Source organism: Plectropomus leopardus, chromosome 6 (assembly GCF_008729295.1).
Source record: "Plectropomus leopardus isolate mb chromosome 6, YSFRI_Pleo_2.0, whole genome shotgun sequence".
NCBI lineage: Eukaryota > Metazoa > Chordata > Actinopteri > Perciformes > Serranidae > Plectropomus > Plectropomus leopardus.
In genome coordinates this window covers 13,317,711-13,330,343 of record NC_056468.1, presented here as the reverse complement: position 1 = coordinate 13,330,343, position 12,633 = coordinate 13,317,711, and the positions used below count along the sequence as shown (strand labels likewise).

The window sequence follows — 12,633 nt, the reverse complement described above, 5'->3', positions numbered from 1 at the left end:
CTCCAGTGTTTTAAAAGGGAGAGGAGGCAATTTCCACAGCCATCTCAATAAATAGGCCTGAGTGACACACATATTAGAGTATAATAACATGGTGTATTCACTTTCTTTAGATGATTCAGATCCAGCACAAAAGAAAGTCTGGAGTGCTTTCTGTGAGATCCAGGTGGCTCTATTGCTCATCTGTCACTGTACAAGGTCCACCTTTACATTCAGGAAAGAGTATTTCTAAATGTGAGTACAAAAGCTAAAGCCCGTACACACACAAACACTAACGGGCCTCAGAGAAGTCTCAGTGTTTCCATGTCGTGTTCCAGCACCAGACCTACTCATCCAGTATGAGGATAGCTTTGCAGCAAGGCCAAGAGAAGTACTGCCACCACTTTCCCTTTTTAAGTCCACAGTGTCATCAACAGATCAACTGTACTTCTGTAACTACTGAGTAAGTACAAAGCTTCCGTTAAGCTCCTGAGAGGTTTAACTGTCAGTTCCCACTCCTATGTTTCCTTGTTCTGAGATATAAGTCTGCAGACGCCTGCTGGATTCCTGCGCTCTGAGTCCAGAAGAGTCTCCGCTCTGCCATCCAAGATAAATATTTAACAGGTTGGCTGTGAGATCAGCAGCCAAAGGTCGCACCTCTTCCTTTCTCTGGAGTCCATCTTCATGTTGGACCCAGGAGACGACCACGTCACCCTCCACAGTGATACATCATGTTACCGTCAGTGGAATCATAGTCCAGATTTGAAACGAGCTATAACAGACGAGAAAAGAAACAATTGGTGCAAATTTTATTCCACCACTGCTATGATGCCATATCTGTAATGTTTATATGTCAAATTAGACCCCCATTCCCTGCAACAAACGCCCATTTCCAAAACTTAGTGAACAAGATGCACTTTGCCAAAGATATCCTCTTATTCCACTTTCAATGACTTAGTTCTTCAGTGGACATTCACATGATAAACAGTACCACACTGCCTCTTTGTGGGCCTGAAAAGAACTGTTTATATTTTACCATGAATACAGACAGGTGTCGCCAAAACCACAAACAAGCCACCATCCATTTGTACAATCGGTATCCAAGCACAGAATCACATAAAACACAATATCAAAATATGATTTCTACCCTAATTTAAATTGAAAACCTCAATTTGTAAAAAAAAAAAAAAAAAAAAAGATCATAGGCACATTACCAATACATATCATAATAAATACATAAATATGCCAAGAGGGGAGAAAATATATTATATTAAATTAAACAATAAATGAATTAATGTTTTTTAAGACTTAATAACACATATTCTTTATTACTTATGCAAATATTTATGTGAAACAATGAATTTTTCCCCAATAATGTAGATTACAATTGCAAAACAACCTCTATATGAAAATCAAAACAACGAGTCACTGGATGTTTTTCCTGTTAATCTGAGTGCAAAATGATACATTTCTCCACAATAGAATCGTTTTCTCTTTGATATTTAATGCTGCCAATTGACACTGATTGTGATGTGGTGGGATTTCCATGCCAACACAGGAATTGCATCTATTTCTGTATAGACCTCAACATAACTGGGAGTTTTTACTGTGCATGTATTACTCCACTTTACAGGTGTAAACTGTTAATTAGGCATACGTTAATGATCCGTATTAACCTCACCTTACTGTAGATTGTAGCAATGTTTGAAGATCAAAATTACCCCTCATGCAAAAGCCCTCTACCTGCAGCCCAGGAGAAGCTTTTGGTGTACCGCCGTTCCCTGGGAGTAAACCAGCTGTCAAAGATGTACAAGGATACAAGGATGTGCGTTGAGACTAGGACACACGCGTCTTAAACCAACCACAGACTGAGAGCTACCACTGTACACGGGGATGGGGGGGATCGAGGGGATGGAGATCATGGCAGTGAGTGGGCACACGCTGGAGTGATGTACTATCTAATCAAACTCTGAATCACACAGGCCACCAAAGTGGCTGTTAACAGACTCTTATTTCAACACACAGAAAAATGTTCATGATACAGAGCAGGCAATCTGCGCATAACATGCAACCCTGGCTTACACAAAGTAGCAAGCGAGTGTGCAGGAAGATGTTTATGTGCTGCTAGGCAATATATTATATATATATATATATATATATATATATATATATATATATATATATATATATATATATATATGATATATAAATGATATATAAACTATATTTTTCCTGTTTGAGTTTTATTTTCCCCCTCATCTGCTGTAGGAGTTCAAGAATAGACAACTGAGACAACTGCGATTTGTGATATTTGCTGTAAAAATAAAACTGAACTGAGTTTGTAGCCTGCAACTTACAGGAAATGAACCCAACAACCTAATCACGTTGCTGAAACGTGCATAGATATATATCAAGAGGGTAGCTGAGGTGAAAACGTTTTCTGGTCTAAGCTTTTATTGTTGTGATTTCAGGTATATGCTACTGGAATGTATACTTTGCAAACCATAAGGGTCACGTTTGACAGAAAAGACAAAGCCTGTGATTGCATTTGAGATTTTTTTTTATCAGTCCTATCAGAAAGATAAAATCTGCAAGACAATCTACATTTGACAAAAAGATGGAGAGGTCTAACATCATTGCCCCCCCAACTCAGTAAGAATTGATATTCTGATGCACTGCTTTTCTAAGTTTGTGACTTGGCCTCAAGGAGTTTCGTGTTTGATGTTGGTTATGTAAGACGTCTCACGTGACTAACGACTGACATGAGTAACAACCCTCGAAAATAATTTAGTGTTGACTTTAAGTCTCACACAGCATGCACACCCCAGTCTGCGGGGTAAAGTCCTGTGTTTGTTGGACCCCTCTAACTCCTCTCCTGCCCAACTTTCTTGCTCTTTATACTACATCCGTTGCTCTGACCATTTTATTTGGTTTACACTAGAGTTTGTTGAAAGTTCGGTGCGTCTCATACAGGCACTAAAGGAGGCAAAATACGTCCATAACTGATGCCAAAAGGCACTAACTAAGCAGTATTTTTTGATGCCTTGGGAGTGACACCAGGCCAGCCACTGCAACCCAGGATAGGCTGAAGAAAATGGATGGATGGATTGACCATTATTGTGGCTTTAGGTAGCTTTTGAAAAAAATGGAAAATAGGAGTTTTCTTGATGAACAAATCAATGAAAAATGTGAAATATCAAGTCAATAAATGGGAAGAACAAGAAAGCAGAGCTTGTAAAACATGCATGACATGAACCCAATAACCCAGTCCAGGAACTCCAACATGCACAGATGTCTATCATGAACCTTAGGAGGTGCTGATGTCAAAACTTGTGGTTAATTTCAGCTGCAACTGTTGTGACTTCAAGCATATGCTACTCAAATGCATATTCTGAAAACCATGAGGGTGAAGTTATGTAAGTCAGGCACAGCTTGTTTGTATTCAAGATTATTTTTTTGTTTTCTCAGACTTATTACATCACCAAAAAATCTGCATATGTCAAACAAAAGGTGAGAGCCAACATCAATGTCCTTTAACCTGCATACAGCAAATCAGCAATCAGTCTGATATTGAGACATCTCAAGAGAGACCTCATTGGCTTAATAGGCACTAAGACTAACTAAACGCGTTTACTTGATGTAGTATTAAATTGGAAAGTTTAAGAATTATGGGGGTGTTTTTGGAGATTAGAAATTGTTGTGATTTCATTATTTTAAGTGAGTTGTGATCAGCTGTATGGGAACTTACCCCCTGATGGAGTCTAGACACTGGTGGTGAGGTGGTGAAGAATTATGGCTGGATATCTGGGTGAATGTGATTTTGGAGAGAAAATTCTGATGAGCTCAGAGGAAGGATCAACTGAGAACAGTGGCGTCCCCCAATATTTTTTCAAGTCTGGCCAGATGGGGCCACAAGAAATTCTTGGGGTGGCACACCAAAGAAAAAAAAAGAAAAAAAAAAAGGCACAACTGGATGTCAACAATGTTGAGACAGTTAAGGAATCTCATATTGATTTACTTTGGTTTCTTATTTTACAGGTAATGTTATGTACTACTGATGTACATGGACTAATACCAGTACAGTCAACATTTTAAGTTCCCTAACAATCCTGTTTTAATGTTTAATGTATCTGTAATTAAGTTATAGGCTACATGTTTTAGGTGATACATTGTCCTTCAAATAGGCTGGCTCTCTGGCTCTGGGAGTGAATGAACTTCAGCTAATGTTCCCACCCCAAGTGTTGCGCAGGTATTTTTCCGTCAGTCAGTCACGCTAATTGTGTTTTAGTTTAATACCCAGGTAGAATATGTATGTAGGCTTTAAGCCCTTAACTCTTATCTGTATCCTTGTCAATCTGTATCCTGGTGGAAAGATGAAGAAGTCTGGATGCTGCTCCTCACACCACAGGGATGACTATGGATCGCTGGCTTGGATCAAAATCCAACAACCAGAAAGAAACAACCTGCATGCAGCAGAATAGAATCTAATGTTAGTAGTATCGAGTATTCCTCTCCAAAAATGCCCATCCTGTCTTTAGTGTAACAGTTAACGACCAGTTATCACTGGAGTAAATGGCTTATTAATATTATAGAGCTACTCTAAACATTGGTCAATATTAATATGTAAGGGTGGGGGAAAAAATCGACCCACATTAGACTCTCGATTCTCGTTTTTAGCGATTCAGAATCGATTCAAAAATCCTAAACATCGATTATAGACTATATTTACTAAATATAGTCTATTCTTAACCCTCTAAAAAAGTGTATCATTTAGAAAAGTCTTAGTAATTTTGAGACCGTTTGTCGGATCGCCTTACTTGTCTCTGCAGTGAAAGCTGTGCCGGTCAGAGGGATGAGTCCGACGCATCGTAGCTCTTTCAGAAGCCTCAGTATGCAGCCTGGGAGTTCCGCTGTTTTTTACGGGACCCTTTTTCAATAAATCCGTAACAATGGATCCGATATTGGGTGTCTTCCGTCCATATTGTATACATATTTTGATGATAAAAGTATATTAGCAACGATGCAAAACGCCATATTGGTTTCCCATGATTCCATGGAGAGGTCAGAGGTTTGTTTCGGTCTTGTCCACCAATCGGAAGACGAGTTGACGCTTTGAATCCGCCTACGTAATCATACGTCATCTGGAGCAATCAGGAAATAGTCTAACAATATTCTTATAAAACCTCCATAATTTTATACACACTTTGCTTTCAATACAATACAATACAATCATTTCTCAAGTGGGATCGCTCCTGGTGTCTTGTCCTAGCTTGAGGTCGAAAGAAGTTTTTAAGGAAGACAACACAGGCAAGAGCGCCCCACTGGCAAACTTCGATAAGTGTACAATAACTATGTAGTTGCTGGTAAAAACAAAACAAAACAAAACAAAAAACAAAACAAAACAAAAAAAACAAAACAAAACAAAACAAACAAAACAGTGTATTCCACTTAAAATTGACCATATAGTAGCTGGTTTAGAAAAAAATGTGGATTATCAGTGTATATAATTCATATATAATAGTTACTGGTTACTGTTTTTATTTATTTATGTATTTATTCTTTTAATAAATAGATAGATAAAAACATTGTGGATTCCAGTATTAGCTAACCATGTAGAGTAGTTACATGTAATAAATAAATAAACAGTATGGATTCCATTGTAAACTAACCCTGTTTAGTAGTTGCTGGTTAAAAATAAATAAATAAATAACAGTGTTGATTCCAGTGTAAATTAACCATTTAGTTACTGTTAAAAGAGTTACATTGTAAATTAGCCATTTAGTAGCTGCTAAAATTAATGTTTTAAAACACATATGCAGCTTTAGCTTGAAGGAGTACGTTGATTGTGAGGAACAAAACTTTCACTGGGAACAAGACCCATTTTTATTGAGCTTCTATGGTGGCAGGTGTGGTTAACCATCTGAGCCACTCAGGTTGGTAAAACAACTGACAATCAACAAAATACATGGGAAAAGTACATGTGGAGAGATAAAAAAGTGATATCAAAACCATATAAAAACATATAACATATCTCATTTGATTAAAAACAATATATCTAGATTATTTTTAATATCAAAATTAATATGTATATCAAAATACTTGATATTTACGATCCACCATCTTCCACATTATCGATGTTCAAAATTTGTATTTAATTATGATTAAGGGAGGACAGAAGTAATCATACAAAAACAATCAGATTCCAATAAAGAAAAAAAAGATTATACTCCAATAAAGCAATAACATCTTAATGAGGGAAGACACACACCAGCAATAATAACAAAACTTCTAGATTAACATATAAAAGTGTCAGTTATACTCCTCGAAAACCATACAAAATCAGAACCTTCACAACAATAAAACCATTATCATTTGTTTATATATATATATATATATATATATATATATATATGTGTGTGTGTGTGTGTGTGTGTGTGTATATTCCCAGTAAAATACAATAACAACATAAGAATGAAAATTCTAAAATTGACAACAGTTTTATGAAGAAATAGTGACAAAACTTTAAGCTCAGTCATGGGCGAAAAAAAATACATTTTGCTGCTTTGCTGCTGATCCCTACCAACAGCAGGCTACATTGCAGCTTGTGTGGCTCCAGCTAATCTACTGTATACACTAATAAATGAATACCTCATACAACCCCAATTCAAAGATCCAAAATATCACTTTAAAGGTTGGCTGATGACAAAATGTCTGTAAATTTGATCTGCTCTTGTTTGTGACTATATTTGCTCCTTGAATGAATACACCACAACGGTCGTGTTCACAAGAAATGACAACTCCTGTGTATGTATTTGACGTTCTTTCTTGATCCCAAAAGGAAAAGACTAAAGATGAAGTCCAACATCAATGTCCTTTAACCTACATGTTGCACATTAGTACACAAGTGACCTATTCACACATGAAACTTGTTCTTGGTGGAAAAAAAGGTGTGAAAATGTGAATAAGTGACCTAACACATTTGGTGCTGATGGTGCTCATTTTTTGCACCATCAGCCACATTTGATCCTCAGGGTCAAACTACAAACACCTTGTACGCCTGTATTTTGTTTCACTCTAACCTGCTTTGTTAATCATCTGCTATGTGGCAATGATAACTTTGATTTTTACTTTATTGCTATAATTGTAAACAAGTCATAATGAAACTAGCTGCTTGTTGCAATTTGATATTTGAGGAACCTTTTGAACACATGCTACATAGTTTATGCAAATAATAATATCAATTACAATGTAAACAGTGTATTCAGGTTAAGTCAGGGGACAGTGGTTTTGATTATTAGCTAGTATTTTGATCTTTGTAAATCAGAATCAGAAATCAGAATCAAAATCTAGTTTTATTGCCAAGTACATTTACAAATACAAGGAATGTGACTTGGTGTTTTGGTGCAAAACAATTAACATAAAATAAGAATAAAATAGTGAATTTAAATAGGATAGCACATAAGATAAAAAAATATAGAAGCAATTTAAATATATAAAATGACAAAATAGAATATAAAGGACACAAAAAAGTATGTACAAAAGGTGCTATGGAGGGATAGTACAATTTTCCGGAAGTATAGTTACAGTGCAATACAGTAGTGACTATCATCAGTGGTCTCTCCATAGTGTGCAAACGTTGCTCACGTTTGCAAAGACTCATGAGCTATGCTGTGTGATAGTAATGTGTTTATTTTCAAAATTATGAACCATTCTTTGCAACATAATAACAATAATAATAATAATAATAATAATAATAATAATAATAATAATAATAATAATAATAATAATAATAATAATAATAATAATAATAAAAGTTTAATAAAGGCTTACCTTTGGGCTCAAAATAAGAGCAGGTCATCTCTTATTTTGAGCTCAAAAATTAAGCCTTTATTAAACAATCTCTACTCAAGATCCACTCAGGTTCTTTTGTCATCCATTGAGACTATAGAGACCGATAGATAGATAGTTTGTATCATACACACATTTTACAACAAATATCAAAATATTTTATTTTCTCATATTTTGACAACAAATATTATAAAACATATCACTTTATTATACTGTGCAGTGAATGTAAATGCTGTGTGGGAGATTAGAGCTGCCCAGAGACAGTCCTTATCCCCTCCATTGATGGAGCGCTGATCGCGTGTCGGCACAGCGGGCAGGTGCCAAACTGCTGAATGATCCTGGAGGTGCACTGGTTACATAAACACCGGTGGCCACAAGGCAGAGTGATTTTGGCCTGTTCTTCCATGCACACCACACAGCTCATTACGCTGTCTCCACCTGTGAGGACAGGAATCATAGTTACAACGCTGACATCAGAGGAGGGCTCTCTGCTTAAAAACACTGAAATCAGATATTATCATTTGATTGGAAGGACTCTGTCTCACCTTCTTCCATGTCAGGACAGTTGATGTATTCATCACTGTTTCCACAGAGGCTCGAGACATCAGGAATCAAACTGCGGTTGTTGTCAAGGCATTCAGGTACAGGACAGGACCGTCTGGTCCAAAACAGATCTTTTTTCTCTGAACCTGCAGCAAAGAGTAGAAACATTTAATCATTTTATGACACTGAAACAATTACTTGGCACTGCCAGTGCATCTGTATAAATAAGAACAAAAAAAAAACAGGCTCCACAGTGAACAATGCATCATTGCTCTTTGTAGTAAACTCACCAAGGAGGAGAATGGAGCAGGTCTGTCCGTAGATGTCTATCATGGCCCACAGCGGCTGACTCAAATCCACTCCTTCTAGCAGCTTGTGCTCCCTGATGTTGTTGCTCTTAACGTAAACAATTCCCGAGAAGAGACCCAGAACTCCAGCTCTGAACCTGCTTGGCAGAGGGATTCGTGCACTGGAGCGGCCCAGTGGCCTCGGGTGTCAGTGAGGTTGGGGATGGCCATGGTGGGCAGAGGCAGAGATCTGGCTGAGGGCGCCAGGGTGGTGAAGCCCACACGCAGAGCTCCGTGCCAGTTGAGCACATCTTTCTTCACCCTCAGACGAATCCTTTCCTGGATCTTCACTGGCCGGCTGCTGAACACCAGGCCGTTCTTGAAAACGCTTCCTGTCCTCTCTGCGAGGCAACAACCCTGGCTCAGGCGGACCATGTTTCCCACAACCTGAGGGTGGAACGTCAGAGGACCGAGGCAGGACCAGTTGCACCTGTGTGACGTCTCAGACCCAACAACTGTAAAAGGAACAAAAGCACATCTTGATACATGAAGCGTGTTTGCTACAGTGACTTCTTATTTAGTCTCATCGTGTAGATTACATCCACACAGCAATGTGTCTGCGTCACAGATAATCTTAACAACAACAACAAGCGTGAAGTTATCTAAATACAGTGTAGTAAACAACAATGTGCTGCAAATGTTTGCAGAAACTGAAAATAAGCTGCTGTTGTGAATTAGTGACATCATTTGACAAAACAGCCTCATAATTTAGAGTGTTTTATTAACACCATATCTTGATCCTCGAGGTCCCTTTATGATCACGTACTCAACCCTTTCTCTATAATGTTAATCATTGGATTACCACAGTGATAATGTTGATTATGGCAGAGATTTTATAATAGTTAGACTAAAAATGAAAGGAGCACAAACGTGTCCTTTCACTTTGACAGAGCAAGCAAAGGTGTGCCATGCATGCAAAAACAAATTATCCAGTCCTAACATAGCTAACTTGTCAAAGGACGAATTGCAGTTAGTGTATCCCACTGGCTGGCCACGAGCACAATGACAAACAGGTGACTGCCAGTGTAACATTAAGCATGTATGAAAAGCCTTTTAGACCCTGATAACCCTTGCTCACCAAAATGAGCACATGCATGCAGGTTTTTTAAACATGGGTAAACCTGCTTAAAATAGTCTATAGACTGCTTCCCCACTGCCAGCAGTGTGCACGGCTCTGCAGCTGATGAGTATGCGTGTTTGTGCAGGTTGTTTTGGTGCGAAATAAGCACGTTCACGCAAGTGTAGTGTTCCCACCAATACAGATCAGAGCCAGAGGCAACATATACCTGTGTCTACTGCAGAGTCATTTGACCCAGGTGTGATTGTCGATTGTAAATATTATCATTAAATTAAAAGGCCAAAAGTTAGCGGATGTCAGTCTGTCTTTTTGTGCAGAGGGAAACAGGCTTCAGTGATAAGCTGAACATTTCCAGTTAATCATATTGTTCATAGTCATATACTTGATTTCACACTACAGCTAAGAAATCTTTTTGCTCCTGTTTATTTCAAGTCTTTTTCCTTGTTTGTCTGTTTTACAGCATTTATAACTGATGAGAAAACACCTGTCCACCCAATCAGATTTTTATTAATAACAATCACTGAATGGACAGAATTGTGACTTTCAGTAGCTTTTGAAAAAATAGGGTGGTTTTTATAATTTATATATGCATTAGAAAACTGAACTGTAAGTGCTATTTTCATACAAAAGTAATGGTTTCCATGAAATGATTTTGAAACTAACAGCTCGAAAATAATTTTCCTCAAAAATGTGTTACTAAAATGTAAAATGAATAACTAACAACTTATTTTACAATTTATTATGAAGTGAAGTAATAACGTCAAAACTAATACTTTATGTTGATTTTAAAGTGGTTCTGTAAATTTCATTTCGAGTAAAGACTGAAGACAGGGAATAAATATCTCACCAGAGTTGCTGTTGCCGCTCTCCTTCACCATCTTGACGAGGCAGAACTTTTCTTTGTATCTTGAGAGAAGATGTGATGAGATGAAGTGTGAGCATGGCTGCCTTTATAACACGGTGCACGTGTATAGACACTTAATTCCCTCCTGCATCATAGGAAAGTAAACAGAGGGAGGGTTTTGGTAAATATCAGACCAATAACTGAGAAGAACGAGAAAACAATACAAATCAGGGCAACCCAACCCAGTGACTGAAACGTGCACAGATGTCTATTATGGACCTTAGAGGATGGCTGTGGTTTAAACCTGTCACTGGTTTGATATGCTGTTGTTTGTGATTTTTTTTAGGTCACGTTCTTATGAAAAGACATTGCACGTGTTTGTACTCGGACTAGGACTTTTTCAGTCCTATCAGAAAGATTAAATCTCCAAAACAATCTGTATATGTCAAACAGAGGGTGAAATATGACATCAGTGTCCTCTGACCTACATGTAGCAAATCAGCAGGCAGATGAACTATTAAGATATAAGACTGCTTCAATTCTACATTGATTATAGGGCCGACCTCGAAAAAAAGGCCTAACCACTGCAAAGTGTGTGTCTTACTCCTGTGAAGGAGGTGTCATGAGGCTTTTTGCATGTGTGTATCCAGAGCCCTAAGAGGCATGTAGGAAGTCCTCCTGATTGAGCTTTATTAGTTAAAATTTGAATAAGTGACCTAACACATTTGGGTGCTGATGGTGCTCATTTCTCGCACCATCAGCCACATTTGATTATTAAGGTCAAATTACAAACACTTGTACGCCTTATTTTGTTTTATTCTACCCTGCTTTCTTAATGATAACATTTATTCTTATTTTAGGGCCATAAGCATATACAAGTAATAATGAGGCAAAGTTATGGCTAAAGGCAGCCTGTAAGTCGACACGCAGAGCTCCATGCCAACAAATCTTTCTTCACCTTCAGACGAATCCTCTCCTGGATCTTCATCAGGTGGCTGCTGAACACCAGGCTGTTCTTGAAAATGTTTCCTGTCTTCTCTGCACATCGACACCCCAGACTCAGGCGGACCATGTTTCCCACAACCTGAGGGTGAACGTCAGAAGACCGAGGCAGGACAGGCTGCACCTGTGTGACATCTCTGATCCAACCACTGTGAAACCATCAAAAACGCAGTTAAGAATCTTGAAATGTAAAGTGTGTTTGCAACAGAGAATTTATTTGCAGTCTTATCGTGTAAATCATATCTGCACAGCAGTGTTTCGACATCACAGACAGTCCCAACAACAGCAACGAGCTGGGAATTTTGCATACATCTGAATGCAGGGTAGTGAACAATAAACTGTGCTGCAACTTTGGCAGAAATCATGAATAAGCTGCTGTTGTGAATAAGTGACATCCCTGAACAAAACAGCCTCATAACAAAGAATCATCTATTAACACCATATCTTGATCTCCAACTACATTTCATTAGTGTATAATTGCCAGAAAAAAAGAATAATTGTTCTTTTTTCTTTTTTTTACTTCAGAATGAGCCATTTATATCTACACACAGAGCGCTCTAGAGAAGCCCAGAATGGACAAACCAAACACTGGCTCTAGATTGGACCTTTTTTTGTTGTTCCATTTCTCTTTGGCCACCATTTCAGGCTGAGCACGCAGGAGACCTTTCATTTCAGCAACCTCGCCACTAGATGTCACTGAATCCTACACACAAAACTATAAATACTGTTTCCAAGGGAAAACGATTTCATTTGACGATAAATGAGGAAGTAATATTCCACTAGCATGTCTGCAAGCTGGTCAAAGATTTCTCCTGAAAATGTGACTCACACATATAGAATGTAAGCAAGCATCTACTTACTGTAAAGGCTTTTATTCATCAGTGACAAACTGAATATTTCCAGTAAATCATATAGTCACTAACTCACTTTCATTTCATAATTTACAACACTAATCATAAATCCTCGCCTCCTCCCATTTATTTCAAGGCTTCTGC

The 12,633-nt window shown here is 37.9% G+C and overlaps 1 protein-coding gene across 1 annotated transcript; it reads right to left on the bottom strand.

The window, feature by feature from the left end:
* Nucleotides 1-7,797: 7,797 nt before the first annotated feature.
* On the bottom strand, nt 7,798-11,639 carry LOC121944976 (E3 ubiquitin-protein ligase NEURL3-like). Its single transcript, XM_042488957.1, is given in 6 exon segments — nt 7,798-8,262; nt 8,370-8,513; nt 8,658-8,783; nt 8,786-9,169; nt 10,640-10,781; nt 11,595-11,639. Coding segments are annotated over 5 exon segments (879 nt in total). The 5' UTR covers nt 10,671-10,781; nt 11,595-11,639; the 3' UTR covers nt 7,798-8,068.
* Nucleotides 11,640-12,633: the final 994 nt, after the last annotated feature.